This window comes from Eubalaena glacialis, chromosome 1 (assembly GCF_028564815.1).
Source record: "Eubalaena glacialis isolate mEubGla1 chromosome 1, mEubGla1.1.hap2.+ XY, whole genome shotgun sequence".
NCBI lineage: Eukaryota > Metazoa > Chordata > Mammalia > Artiodactyla > Balaenidae > Eubalaena > Eubalaena glacialis.
This window is the reverse complement of record NC_083716.1, coordinates 201,348,410-201,363,829: the sequence shown is the minus strand read 5'-3', so window position 1 is coordinate 201,363,829 and position 15,420 is coordinate 201,348,410. Positions and strand designations below refer to the sequence as shown.

Genomic DNA, 15,420 nt, shown 5'->3' with positions numbered 1-15,420 from the left:
GTGTAAACTTTTTATCATAGGGTAGATGTACTTTACATTTTTCATTTTAAATTGAGCATATCAAATTGCTTTCTTGCAAACTCCTCTTTGCTGTGTTTTTTGCTCTCAGCATTGTTGGCCACTTGTCATTCCTCAAACCTCACACAATCATTTCTCAAACTTTACTTTGACCCTGATGTCTTTGTAAGTAAAATGAAATTTACACTGTAGTTCAGGCGCTGGAGTTTCAGCCTCTTCTCCAAATACCTTCCCGAGGAAGCTTTAGACACCCTCACTTTTCTTGTTTATAGTTTTCGATGGCGTTTTATAATTTAAAGTTTTCACGTGAACCCTATCATTCCATCTTTTACCTCTGATCTCCCTAGGAGGCCTTGTATCTGTAATATCCTCTCACCACTTCACTAAAGTCTCTTTCTTTCCCCATTTAAAAGTGTTTCAGAAATCCATGAGGACTCCATGTCCCATGGATGTATGTACCTGATGCCCTCTGGTTTAACCTGCTTAAATAAAGCATTCCCACTGTACTCTCTCTCCCCATAACCTGGCTCTGGGCATTTCAATTTACCTTTTTCTGTATATTTATACAATCAAATTATTAGCATACTGCCTATCTCATCCATTATCTGATATGTAGCTTTAGTTTTAGATATGCTCCATATAAATGTCCATTATGTTATTTTGGGTCAAAACATGTTTGAGATCAGGAATCATGATCATTCAATGTCCAATGTTTTGGACAATCCTGGTATGTGGATAATTAGACTTCTAAGGAGTGTTCTGTAGAAAGTTGAGCACTGTAGAAAATGTGCCTAATAAATAGAAAAAAATAATAACTGGTTGTTCTTTTTGTGAATTTTTTAAAGGCTGGATTACAGTGGACCTTCCAGAGAGTTTTTCTTCCTGGTATCCAGAGAACTCTTTAACCCATATTATGGCTTATTTGAATATTCAGCCAATGACACATACACAGTACAAATAAGTCCCATGTCTGCTTTTGTAGACAATCACCATGAATGGTAAGTATTTTTTTCTCCAACACTTTTCTTCAGCTGATTTTCTGTGATATTAGTTTTTATAGGAACCCACGCTTTTTTTTAAAAACATTTTTTCCCTTGGAGAAAATCATATTTTCAGTTAACTATCTCATTTGACTCTTGTTTGTATTGTCAAATTTAATATACAGGCAGTCTCCAAGCTAGGAATAGATTATGTTCCATAAGACCAATTTTAAGTGAGTTGGGTAGAATTCAAAAGGTTTTTTCCACTGAAAGAAAGTTGCAGGTGATGTTAGGTTCCCAGCAAGACCCTAAATCCTTCTCTGCAGCTTTGGGCCACTCTGAGATCTGACGGGGGCAGGTGGGGGGGTGAGTAGGGGAATGTCCTGACCCAGAGGTTAGGCAGCTTCTGGAGCAGCCTTTGGGGAAGTGGCTAACACTGGGGGCAGGGCAGAGCAGCTGGGCTCTTGGTGTTCTAGGGGGAGGGAGGGCGGGAGGGTGGGGTGCCCTGGAGGAACGGAAGGTGGAAGAGGATGCTGGCAGGCAGGCAGGCAGGCAGGAGTGCGGAGTCACAGCAGTGGCCCCTTACCCTAGTGACTGTTTCAAGTTTGTAGCCAGGAATTGCCCCTTTCCTAATTTCTCACACAAAACCAAGGAAAACTGGGCTAGGATTCCCATCTGGGAATTATGTATTCTGAAAATCCCGAATTGCACTCTTTTCATGACATTTTTTTTTACATGCCTGCATTTATAGACTTGAAGTATCTTTATAACCCCTGTTTGCTTGTTCCTCTTCATTTTCACTATAGTAACAAAAAAAAGAACATGAGTACGACTCATGGAAACAATTTCTTTGAGTCATGAGGTTAATATTGGTGGGTGGAGGGCATTAAGTTTTAGGACTTATTCTTCAAATTAACTTCCGTTTAACTACAATTTGGAGTCCTCCTAAGAGTAGCTATGGCAGTTATGCTAACATAAGTGGATAAAGAAAAACAAAGCTGCTGGACATTCATCTTAAAATGGTTGCCTAACACTAAAATTACAAATGAATAGTATGAACCGCAGTGTGGATTTACACTTTCGGAAGGCACCAGGCTTTCAAAGAGCTAGAAACTTGAATACTTCCGAAAAAGAAAATACATGTACATCTCAGCAAACCCAGTCATGACAGATATATTTAATAAATTTTCCGAAGTGATTCAGAATAGAATTGAGCACTGAAATTTTAAAGAACAGAATGTCCCATGAGGAAACTCCCTCAAAATGTACACATGCATAATTCTTGGATGGTGAGTTATCATCAGGAGAGGGGTTTGAGAGAGAACAGAAATAGGAACTTTCTCACTCTGAGACTGGGCTTTTCCTCAAAAGGGAATTGCTACTAGGTTTGCATTAGAGAAATCCTGCTAATATTCATGCAAGCAAACTACAAGGGGACAACATTTTTCCCACCACCACTGGTCTCATTCTGTCAACATTTCTTAGAAGTGATTTAGGGAAATTTCACTGCCATGCTAACAGGAAATTCATGTTGGCCATGTACGGTGCTGCATGGTGGACATTACTGACATGGGGTGAAAGTGGAGCAGTATCTCCCTGAACATCAGAGTGAAACAGATTTCTTCTACAAGTAGATGTGAATATCAGCCTAAGGAAGACCCAGCCTGCAGTGCACACAAACTCTCATGGACAAACTTAGATGATTAGAGCTGGAAAGCATTCTTGAGAGCAAATAGAACCGTTCAGAAATTGCTCCATGACGTGTACGCCATCTCCTGCTTTTCCTTCACAGGTTCCGGTTCAGTGGTAGGATCCTTGGTCTTGCACTAATTCACCAGTATTTGTTGGATGCCTTCTTCACACGGCCCTTTTATAAGGCTCTTCTCAGAATGTAAGAGTGTTTTTATTGCTTATGTAATTAGCATGTAAAGAATGTAATATTTCCTTTATCAAAAAGGGTCTTTTGACAATGTCATTTATCGGCTCACTATCTCAAATCTATTATTACTTACTTAATAGTGATTTAGATTTCTGAAACTAATCAACTAATATAATTTCAAATGTGGTTTCTGGATTTTTCCAGCTTCTGTTCCTTTATTCCTGTCTTGCTCCCAAAGGCTTAGTTTTGCTCCACTCTGAATAATTCATTCTCATTTGTTGCTACACATGTTTCTTCAAAACAATTGTACTTCAAATACAGTGCTGGAATTCCTGTGGTATTAATGCCGATTATTAATAGAATAGTTGCGGCTTAGTCTTGGTGACTCACAGCCCCCCATCTTTCACAAGATGCATTTTACATTTTGCTTTATGCAAACTTTCAACTGTTTATTCTTGGTTCATATTTTCATTCTCCTTTTTTTTTTTAAATTTGTTTGTTTGTTAGAGGCGGGCGATATTTTTAAAGTCCCATATTTATCTTGAGATCTCTCTATATGCAAGACAGTAATTTAAGATGGCAGATGAAAATTTAGCATTCACAGAACTTTTTCTTCATTGTTAGCACAATGAAAGATTACAATTATTGTGAAATGTAGAGCAAACAGTTTCTGTCCTATAATCAGTAGTCATTTACAAGGCTGAACAGAAGAAGGCAACTATCTGTGAGGGTAGTAGCTCAAACTTGCAATGAGAAAACACAGAATGATTACATGGCTCTGACCAGCTCATTCCTTAACCAAGGCCATGTATCTGCTTTCTGTAAAAATGGAAGCCTAGAGCTCAATTGAAAGCAAAGTATTTCTAATGGTTCTTAAAGAGGGTCAGTAGGAAGACTTTTGCCATCCTCCCTTTTGGTATATGGACCAATGAAGTCCTGGGCACCTGGGCACTGGCCTTCTGCCTCTCTGGTTCTTCTGGCCCATTTGCATCTTCCTATTTCATTGCCTTATCTCTCATTTTCCATTTAAGCTTCCTGAAAGAGTAGTCTATACTGACTGTTGACACACCCTCAACACATTTTAGCCTGGCTTTTTTCCCCACCAATAACCTATGGAAGCTTTTAAAGAATGTTTTTTAGTCTTTACCTTAATGGACCATTCTGCTGCTTTTGATACTGTTGACCCCTCCCAACCCCACCCATTTCTCTTGAGTTCTTCCTTCACTGGCCTATGTGACACTGTGCTCTCCTGGTTCTCCTTTTACTTTTATGCCTCCTTTGTGGATGTCCTGATTTGCCCTTAATCCTCGATGTTCCTGAAGCTTCCATTCTTGTCCCCTTGCTTTTCTCTCTCTGTGTGGTCTCATGGGATATCTCTTTACCTGTCTCATCTACTCTCCAATCCACACCCACAGACATGATCTCCCTTGAGTCGTAGGCTCAAGCAGTCAACATTCCACTGAATATCTCCTCTTGTATGTCTCACAGGCACCTCAGAATCAACATGGTTAAAACTAGACTCATCAATTTCTCCTGACCTAAAAATGTACCTTCTCCCTTATGCCCAGTCACAGTTCAAGGTGCCAACATTCTCAAGTCACTCTGGTCAGAAATTGGGCGTCAACCTTAAACAGGGATGGTAAATACACAGCACAGTTTCTTCTCTTCCCCACCTCCCACCCCATTCCCATGGTACAGGTCACAAATCATTTAGGTACTTTTTCCTGCTGAACTCGTTGTGGCCTCAGGAGTTTTTCAGCTTTTGGTCCTCAAGACTGGCAATGAATCAGAGTTGTCTTGTAACTTGAGTTCATTTGCCATCCCGTTTTAGATATACTTCTTTATACTACCCAGTAAAACCATTTATGAATTTCCACATTTACCTCCTAAATAATTCTTAAATTCATCTTCTCTACCCTAATAGCTGTGCCCTAGTTAAAATCCTTATCTTATTTATCTTATTTTGGCCAGATTACTCTAGTGATCTATTAATTGGTTTCCACCCAATGATTACCACCGCCCCCCAATTTTAAGTAATCCTCTACACTGCCACTTCCAGAAGAACAGTTTAAAGTCACACCTCATGTCTCACCGTGTCATTCCCTGTTTTAAAACCTTTCAGTAGTTCTGAATCACCAACCTCCTTAGAATGACGTTCAGACCTGCTCCCAGCTACCTTTCCAGCCTCATTCTCTAGACATTCTGTCTTGTGGTTAAGTCTCTGGTGCTGCCAGTATGCTTGGAAAATCTGTATACTCCATCCCTTTGTGCTTTGTTCAGGTTGTCTTCTTCTCCTGTCTCTCTTTTTCCCCTTCTTCTCCTTTTCATCCATTCCCCTTTACCTCTCTAGCTTGAAACATCCTGCAAACTTTAATATAGGTATCATCTCCAAAAGTCTTCTTCTAAATCTCCAGGTCAAAGTAAATGCTTTGCATGTTTGCTTTGGGAGGTCCCTGTATCTACCTTATCTTTTTTTTTTTAACTGAAGTGTAATGTACATATAAAAAAGTGCACTAATAATAAGTGTTACCCACCCTAGGCTATCACTTATCACCTTATGTTAACTTATCTATTTGTGTCCCTGTCTCTCCAGCTAGACCATTAGCTCCTTGAGGGCAGTAACTGTTTATCAAGTAGCTATTAAGATATTTGGCACATACTTGATGCCTAATACATGTGTAGAATGAACGAAACAAAATGGTCTTTGAAATTGGACTGATGGGAGGAAGTTTCAAGACAACTAAAGCAAATCAATTGCTACCATCTTACAACAGGGTCATATAATAGTAACTCCACCTCATGTAGATCTTCTCTTAGAAAACCATTATAACTGTAGAGCAATTCTGTAGCTTTCAGTTTTCAGAATCACAGAAAGAATAAGAACCATGAAGGAAAAAGGGACGTATGTGAATGTGGATCACAGAATCTAGTCTTTAAAAAAAGAAAAAAAAAGTTAAAGTACAGTATAGAAACATACGAAGAATTTCTAATTAGGAGAATGATAATTTAAGATTGTATAACATAGCCAAAGAATACTGAACCCAAGTTTGTCAACTCGAGTTCCATTTCCAGCTCTGGCATTAATCGTGGGTGACTGTGCAAATGGCAGCCACTCTTTGCACCTCCAGTTCTGTGTCTTAAAAGACAAAACAAACAGTGATTCCTAAGGCATTTTATATATCAGAATTTTTCAATTTTATGTCAAATTTCTGAATTATTTCACTGGTTTGGTTACTGACTTTGACGAAGAACATTCCAGAAATCACTGCCTATTTTAGTTGATCTTGTTCTTGTCATTATTTCTTAGTTTCTTTCCTCACAACTCTGGGTTTTTGCTATAGCCATGACTACATATTTTTTTTCTATCTGTTTATCATCTTAGTCTCTGTGACCTGAGTGATCTAGAATACCTTGATGAAGAATTTCACCAGAGCCTGCAGTGGATGAAAGACAATGACATCCATGACATCCTGGACCTCACGTTCACTGTGAACGAAGAAGTTTTTGGGCAGGTCTGTGTGTGTGAATAACTGGTGACTAAGTGTGGTAATTGAAGGCTATTGGTTGGTGAAGAATTAATTCAGTGGCCTAAGATCAGACGCTTATTTATTTGTGGTTGGTTGGGTGGTTTAAACCCAGGTTTATGTACAGTTACAATAATCTTGGTTACAAAGGTTATTCTAATGCCGACTTCAGATTAAGACTTTCTAAGTTATAGACTGTACTATTTGTATGTTGTAAACAATCTTTTTATTTCCAGCTACAATATCCTCCTAAGATATTAGAATGTGCCTTGTACTAAATACAGTTTTTAAATATCCATGCTACCCCAGAGTTGAATATTAAATTATTTAATTGGCCCTTGTACTTAACTCTCATTCATGTTTAACAACTGAAATGGATTGTTTTGAAGCTGAGGGAAAGTAAACAATATTTTGGTGAAGGTTTGGAAACATATTGTTTTTTTTTAAAGTTGGTAGAAGAGTTGGTTAAAAGATTTTCAGAAATTATATACTAGTTCATAATTAATATTCTTAGTTAAACATTAATACTTGGCTGGTCTCCTGAATTTCGTATTTTGGAAAAGAAGTTCTCAATTTAACATTCGCTTGAATGTAATTCTGCTTCCTTAAGGTAAACCTTTACCTAAATATTGGCTTTCTATGTGTAGTTGATTGTGAATCCTAAAGGAATTTGTGAAAATGTCTTTTTGTCAAACATTCAAATAGCAGTGGGACGGCATCTGGAGCCCCTTTGTTTCCATTTAAAAGGCTTATTTGTTTAATCAGGATTTAAAGCTTAACCTTCAGCACTCGCAACACGTATATTTTTAACCACTGAGGCTCTCAGACGTCTGCTCATTGCTTAGTTTTCCCTGAGCATCAGTGGGTGCCTGGGCTCTGTGCTCGTGCCACACACCCTGCTTGTGGGATGTACCCGGGCCAGGGCAGAGACAGGTAGCTGGTTGATTCCAGCTCATTGGTAGCAGTGGTCTTACAACATCAAGAGTATTGCTTTATGGTCAGTCCTTTTGTTTTTTAATCGCAGATTACTGAACGAGAATTAAAACCAGGGGGTGCTAACATCCCAGTCACCGAGAAGAATAAGAAGGAGTACATCGAGAGGATGGTGAAATGGAGGATTGAGAGGGGTGTTGTGCAGCAAACAGAGAGCTTAGTGCGTGGCTTTTATGAGGTAAAGACAATCAGCAGGAGTGGGGTTCTCAGTCTGATGTCAGTAATACCTTGGTCCACCTCACTGTACTTCACATGTGTGCAATATTTCCATTTCTCTTTTGTGTATTTACTGTTGCTATTTCAGTTCAAACACTTCAACATTTTTTCCTCTATGTTTTAAGAACACAAAAAAAGCTTATTGCCCTGTTACAAGAAATCACTGAAATAAAATGACCTGCATTCAAATAGCATTCGACGATTTAACGACCACTAATAACCTTTAAGTCACGCATTTTACTCATGCTTAGATATGTGTAATCAGATCTCATGCCTGATATGTGAAATGATTGTATCTGAGGGTCAGAATGAGTTGTAACAAGTATTCCGTATGACTTCTTCTGTGAAAAAGCCATAGCTAAAATAAAAATAAACTGTGAAAGTGACTGGAGCACTAGATCTTCTCCAAAAGAGACAAAAAACTGGATTAATCAGTGACCAATTATAAAACAAAAATTCTGTTGAAAATCTCATCAACCTTGTACTAAAAATATATTTGTAGAGAGCTTTACATGTTTTAAAGTGCCTCCACAGAATACATCCATAGTGTTCCCAACACTCCCTGTGCCCTCCTTTTCTGATGAGGCTTAATTATAGCTGAGGCTTCTCCAGGTTCTTAAGCCATGCCCTGTATTCTTTTTATTCCGCAGGTGGTGGATGCCAGGCTGGTATCTGTTTTTGATGCAAGAGAACTAGAACTGGTCATCGCAGGCACAGCTGAAATAGACCTAAGTGATTGGAGGAACAACACAGAATATAGAGGAGGTGAAATTTGACTTATAGATGGCTGGATTTAAAGTTTCGGATTAGAGGGAAGCAAGCGGTTTGGCACGTTGGCCTGGATCCAGGACAGGCAGAGGCACTTGCAGTCTAATCATAGGTCTGATGCGGTCTCCTTTGAGACCTTGGGCAAGGTACATGCCCTTCTTTCCCTAGCTTCCTCATCTGTCAAGTGGAAGGAGAACTGTTTACACACCATCTAAGGATGTCATAACTCTTAATTGTTAGTGAAGAAATGCGACCATAGGAACACTAATTAATTGTTTTATGGTGTTGTTAGTGAAGCACCAGGGAGCTCATATCCAGCTGGTCAAACTCCACCTATTCTGCCTTCATTCTCAAACCTGAAGAGGCATACCCTCTGAGCTTCTTAATGAACAAACACAGTTTTTCTACATTTCACTTGAACTGCTTACCAGTTGTAATTCACAGTTGAAACACATGAATGGAGTAAGATATGGTTCTCAGATTTCAAGTTTCTTGAACAAGCCCTTCTAAAATTCAAGCATTAAGTTCAACTGAAAAGGAAACTGCTGTAAGATTAGTTAAAAACTACACACGTCACCAAATGGGAAGCTTTAGGACTGGCATTTCTGTAGATCAATACAAATTTTCAATTAGTAATTGGCATCAAAGCCTTTGAAATTTGACTGCTGAATCAAGACGCTTGGAAAGGGACCTGATGCTAACCCAGTGTTAAAGTTTTATCCAATACTTTTAATCAAAGAAAGAGTACATTTTCTGAAATTTATTGTAGTGTTATAAAGTGTTCAGAAAGTCGTGACAAATGACGGTTGGTTTTTGTTTTTGTTTTTGAACTCAGAATGTAAGAGGTTAGCTAGCAATGGTTCTGAACTTGGAGAGTGAAGAATACAACCTTTAAGTCACTGAATTAATCACTTAGCAGACTAAAATGAGAGCTGAGCAGTTCTCCAGTTATCTGTAAATTGAAACAGGGATCAAAAAAAAAACAACAATTAAAAACTTTGGAGTACAAAAAATACCTTAACATTGGCTCAGTTGATTTGTTTTGGCCTCTGCTTGGCCCTTCCAGCCCATCACTGTTGCCCTGGGCTGGCCTTGCCCGTCCATTTTCTCTGAAAGACGATATTAAACTGCAGTGTCCATTGCTGCTATTTCTGAAGTCCAGTTGCTGTAATAACTCTTTTCCAATTGGCCCCGTGTATAATCCAAATACGACCTTGGCTATTATAACTTTGTTAAGTATTTTCACTAACTAGAACACAGTTTCTCCAACATGCTACATAACTTATATCTTACCATAAATACTATTAGCTCATTCCTTCCGCCCGTCCCCAACCCCCAGGAGATTCTAATAGCAATGCCATTCATCAAGTCAGCCAGTTTTGTATTTACACAGTATAGACTTTTATTCACTGTATATGACTAATCGAGTACCTATTTCTATGTTTATTGTCAATCTTATCAAATGAAATCCTTGGGAGGAGAGGGCTATGGGGAGGGGGCAGGAAAATGGCGAGATGCCCAGCTGCCGTGTTTGCTAACCCAGCTAGTTGGCACTGAATGAAGGGGCGGCTTTGCTGCCATTTGCCATATGTTCACAGGGCAGCTGTTTATAAAGAATAGGATGAGACATTTTCACTCCTCCTCCTTCTCCAAATGGTTTGGCACAGACAGCAAAGGAGAGGCATGAAAGGGCTGATTCAAAGGGTCAGAAAACTTTAAAGCTATAAAGAGCCAATGCACTTATTTTATAGATTAGAAAACTATTTGCTCAGCACCAAACAGCTAGTCTTTGCCAAAGGCAGGACAAGGAGCCTGTGCATCTCCGTGTCCAATCTAGTTGTATTTACCCTTCATTTGGATCCCCTTTCTCCAAGGGCATCGCTGATCAAATGGTAAACAGTAAGGCAAGATTCTCCCCAAATCCTACAACCACTGAAACATGTGAGGAAAAATTTGAATGAAAATGGTTTCTACCCACCTTCTATTTAGGACTTACTGCTGCTGACTCAGAATTAGTGTAGCTCTCTGCACACTGAATATGTCAGCTAATTGGTTTGAATCACTAACTGTGCCTTAATCCTTGTCAGCCTTCTCTCTGAACTTAATTTTTCTCCACAGAAGGTTTTAGAATCCACAGCTACTGCCTTAATCCACCTGTGGGATGATACTTTTGACATTTTATTAAATTCTAGTAAAGTATGGAATAAAAGTAACATTTAGGTTGATGATTATTTGAGATTTATTAGTTGAAGGAGTTAAAGTAATAAACTTATTTTCCCTTTTTATTAATAAAAAGTAATTTGCTTTTAAAATATGAACGTAATATATAGTTTTAAAATGGTTTGCAATTATATATTGATTTGAATAATTATTTGATTTATGTCTCTCCTTTACCAGAAGCCCTGTGAGGGTCTATTTCCTTTGCCGTTGTCCCCCAAACTTAGGACACTGCTTGGCATAGCAGTGCTAGAAAATTATTTCTTAAATAAATGACCAAAAGGGTTAAGCATTTCCAGTAACAGAAGTTATATTTTTCAGAAATGATATGGTTAAAATAACTCATTTGTTGTTCTTCTCTCCGCTAGTTTCATTTAGTGACCACTAAATGGAAACAGAGGTTTCTTGGTTTCATTTAGTGTTTTGTTTGACTTCTGACACTCATGTGATCACATTTACAGTGTTATTCCTTGGTCTTAAATTATAAATAACCTTTAACGAATCCAAGATGATGATTTAGTCTGGGGGTCTTTTGTTGACTTGCCAGTGTCGTGGTGACTTAAGATAGAAAACTCAAAGTAACACGGGCTTTCATGATTGGTTTGATAGGATATCACGACAATCATATTGTAATTCGGTGGTTCTGGGCTGCAGTGGAAAGATTCAACAATGAACAACGACTAAGGTTGTTACAGGTAAGATGCCATTAGTTCATCTTTTTACTGCATTAATATAGTTATTGTTGGAATTGCATATTTTTAATAACTGCTAAGTATACTCAATAAATATATTTAGGTTTATCTGCGTGTTCGGGATATACTGTTTTCAGACTCTTCTGACTGCAAGGTTCTGTGGTTCCATCACTATGCAGAACATCCCCAGCCTAGTCCAAGCATGTCATTAGAGTTGTGAGGAAGTACCAACTCCCATCCAAGAATCCCAGCAACAACGTCTGCCTTTAGGGCTCTTTGATCCCTTCCACAAGAGGTCCCTGGGTACTCTGCAGGCCAGCATCCCTGGCAACTGAAAGAGATAATCTTCCAGTCCCTTAAGAAGTGACCCAGTTCCTTGATAAAGAGTCCTTTCTTTTCTTCCATCTAACGTTCCACAAATTTGAGATAATATTGAAGTTTAAGAATACTGGGAAAACTAACTCATTTTCTTGTGGTGTTTATAGTTATACAGGGCAATTGCTGGTTGGTTGCAGCTAAAGAAATATCAGACATGAGGAAGCCTTTTGGTCACTCAGGCAAAGCCTTACAAGTAGGCTGGATCTTGGCTCCTTTGGCTCACAGATCTGGGTCTCAAATTTGCAGGGCTAGAAGTTCTTTTTGTTTTTCATTCACCTCAGTTCGATCGGGGACTAATGCTAAGTTGACTTAGGTTCACTGATACGCCCACTTTATTAATCTCTAATGGGAAGTATACATGGTTTGAGCTTCTAAGCTGGTCAGCTGTACAGGATGCTGTATCTTCTGCAAATCCTCCACATCCCCTTTCTCTTTATAATGCTCTGTCCTTCCTTGGTATTCTCCAGCTCTTTGTCAGAATTCTCGTGTTATAGCTATTCTGTGTCTATAAAGTTTTATCTTTTGAGCTTTTCCACCAGTGCGCAGCGGGCTGCTCTTCCCCAGCACCTCTGCACATGAACGATGCCAACCTTTCCTGGAGCCTGGTCTCTTGGCTTCACCTTCTCCTTCTGTTTTCTTGGGTTGGTAGTTTGTTACAGGCACATCCAGCATTCCCTATGAAGGATTTGCTTCTCTCCGAGGGAGTAACGGCCCAAGAAGATTCTGTGTGGAGAAATGGGGGAAAATCACCGCTCTTCCCAGGTAAAGTAGAAAATATTTCTTTACTGTCACTATAGTGTTCTAGGGAGGACCTTTAGCTTATATATATATATTGATTTATTACCATTTTTATGCTGAAAGTTTGGAAGAGTGGAAAAAACTTTTAGAATGAATTTATCTCAGATTACCTTTTTAAATGAAGGAAAAAAGGTCTTCCTGGTCATACTTGGAATACATACATACATATCTTTTTTTTTTTTTATTGGAGTATAGTTGCTTTACCATATTGTGTTACTTTCTACTGTACAGCAAAGTGAATCAGCTATAGATATACATATATCCCCACTTTTCTGGATTTCCTTCCCATTTAGGCCACCACAGAGCACTGAGTAGAGTTCCCTGTGCTATACAGTAGATTCTCATTAGTTATCTATTTTATACATAGTATCAATAGTGTATATTCATACATACATATCTTAAAATACAAAACGCAACAGAACCAAAGCATTTGTTAGCAATAGGAAAAGCAACGTTGGTCATCACACTTGTGGCTTCTTATGATTGTGGCTCTAATTTACGTTTCCAGAAGCTCTAGTTTTAAGTTTATCATTGGTAACTATTTAGAATCCCTTCACTAAAAATGACCATTGTGGTGTCTAAGGAATATTAAATCATGTAATTGTGCTCTGTGCCTCTTCAGTCTCTATCATACATGCCTTACCTCCCTGGGAATGCTCTCTGCATTGTACTCTCATTCGTAATAAGATGATACATTTCCTTGGAGTGGAAAAATTTGTTTTCTGCTGCTACTAATAAATGTAAGAGACTAGTAAGGCAGTATTTGTGATTAAAAAAAAAAAATGTTTTGGGGGGAATGGAGCAAACTGGAGCTGAAGCAAAAGAAAAGGAGGGAGCAAATGAACAAAAGAGGAGTGGAGAACAGTTGGTTTCAGAACTCCTTTATCTAGTCAGCAGTAATATATTGAATTTTTGAGGTAAAAAGGATTGCCTCTCATTTTACTAATAATGAAATTGCAATCTGGGGAGGTTAAATCTTCCCAAGTGATATTAGGTTCCCCAAGATGTTATCCTGAGTTTCTTTAAGTACAGTCAGCCCTCTGTATCTGCGGATTCAACCAACCACAGATTCAACCAATTACAGGTCAAAAATATTTTTTAAAAAAATTTCCAGAAAGTTCCAAAAAGCAAAACTTGAATTTTGCTATGTGATGGCAACTATTTACATACATTTACATTGTATTAGGTATTTCAAGCAATCTAGAGATGATTTAAAGTATCCAGGAGGTTATGCATAAATTATATGCAAATAACATGCCGTTTTATATTTGAGCATCCGAGATTTTGGTATTCCCTGAGGGAGCCCTGGAACCAATGCCCTGGGGATACCAAGGGACAACTTTACAAGTGACTTTGAGAAACCTGTTAACAAGACTGTCTTCTTAGCAATTGCACGACACTTGTTCTTAAGAATAATGTTCTAAGCATCAACATGTGAAAAAAAGCAGTGCTGAAAATATAGATACAGAGAGCAATGAATAGAGCAAGCTCAGGGCTGGCCTGAGCCTCCTCAGTCGCTTTGGGTGCATCTCAGTCTGTGAACAGAGGCACTGCATCCAAACACCTAAGTAATTAGCTGGCTTACCTGGTGTTCCAAATGTAAGAGACTTTAATTTCATTATTTAAAGAAGTATTTTATTTTGTTTATGTCTGAATCACGCTTTTTCCCCCTCAGACCAAATGTACAACTCAAAAGCAGATTTACAGTATCTGAGTAGGGCCTTTCACTTTTCTGAGAAACTCAAGGATTAGCATTAAAGAGGCAGGAAAGGACAGATGAATTGTGTTCTTTCTCTTGAAATCTGGTTTTGTAAAGACTTGCTTATGTAAAGTAGGTGGAATAAACTGTAACAATAGGCAGATGTATCAGCTGTTCATATTTAATCACTGTAACTTTCACCAAACCTGGTGAGCAGAGAAAGGCAATTTGATATAAGCAACAAACTTTAGCTTCAGAGAGACTGGACTCTATCCCAGTTCTGTTACTTGCCCACAGTGGGGTCTTGGAGACGTTGCTTAATTGTTCTGAGCCTCTGTTTCCTCATCTACCTTGTAGGTTAGTAATTCTGAAGATTAAATGAAATCGTTTATATAAAACATTTACTGCTGACCCTTGCCCTGAGTAAGCATCCAGTCGATGATGGCTGCCATTATGATTTCTGTCACCATTGTCTGTAAAATATGTCAGACTGTAGCATATTGGAAAGAGCGCAGGGTTGGGAGTTAGACCACCTGGGTTCTTGCCCACCTCTGCCACCAGCTAACTCTGGGACCTAGAAGATCACTTGATCTCTGGGCCTCCGTTTCTCCATCTTTAAATGGCCAGGGAAGGGGTGGTATATTAGGTTTAGTGGAGCAATAAGTAGCACCAACAGGTTGCTGAAGAATCTTGGGTGTCGGGCCCTATTTACTTGTCTGCTTCCCCCTGGAGCTGCAGGAAGTTCGTGTGCTGAGTCATCATAAATGGTGGGGTTCTTCGCATTGTTGCATACATACGGTTGAGCAACAGGCGTTGTTGTTTCTTCCTTTCTGCATTATGACCTAAGGCTCTAGGTTCTAGATTCCTAGCTCTACCTAGATTATAAAATAGCCATACATAAAGATGCTATGAGGCACATCAGGCAAGCAGACCATTTTCATACCTTGTCTCTAACAAGCCCTGACTTTTTAGGTCCAGCAGGAAGAAAGAGCTACTTGGCTGTTCTACTTCACAGTTCATCAATTTATAGAGCCTTGTTAGGAGGCATGAATGCAGACCTAAGCCCTGTGATACACTAGCAATGTGATCCTAAGAGCCTAGATCCACCTCTGAAGAGTAGGAATAACGATGTTCTTAGGGACAGTATGTTTTCTTTGTTCTTTTAAACCTTTTATTGTGAATCTTCTGTGAGCCACCATACTGCTGAAACTATTAAAATGTGCTCCACAAAAAAAGTACATTTGGAGGAAAAACACAA

General features: G+C 38.8%; 1 protein-coding gene across 4 annotated transcripts in view; it reads left to right on the top strand.

The window, feature by feature from the left end:
• The window catches only part of HECW2 (HECT, C2 and WW domain containing E3 ubiquitin protein ligase 2), a 407,233-nt gene that overhangs the window by 376,431 nt on the left and 15,382 nt on the right, over positions 1-15,420 (top strand). For 3 of the 4 annotated variants that reach the window (XM_061203609.1, XM_061203599.1, XM_061203626.1), the window contains 7 exons: positions 864-1,016; positions 2,791-2,889; positions 6,260-6,389; positions 7,426-7,572; positions 8,261-8,375; positions 11,205-11,290; positions 12,315-12,427. In XM_061203609.1, the coding sequence (XP_061059592.1) occupies positions 864-1,016; positions 2,791-2,889; positions 6,260-6,389; positions 7,426-7,572; positions 8,261-8,375; positions 11,205-11,290; positions 12,315-12,427 (843 nt within the window). Of the gene's footprint in view, positions 1-863; positions 1,017-2,790; positions 2,890-6,259; positions 6,390-7,425; positions 7,573-8,260; positions 8,376-11,204; positions 11,291-12,132; positions 12,246-12,314; positions 12,428-15,420 lie in introns of those variants that run through there. The other variant, XM_061203618.1, reaches the window with a different exon arrangement.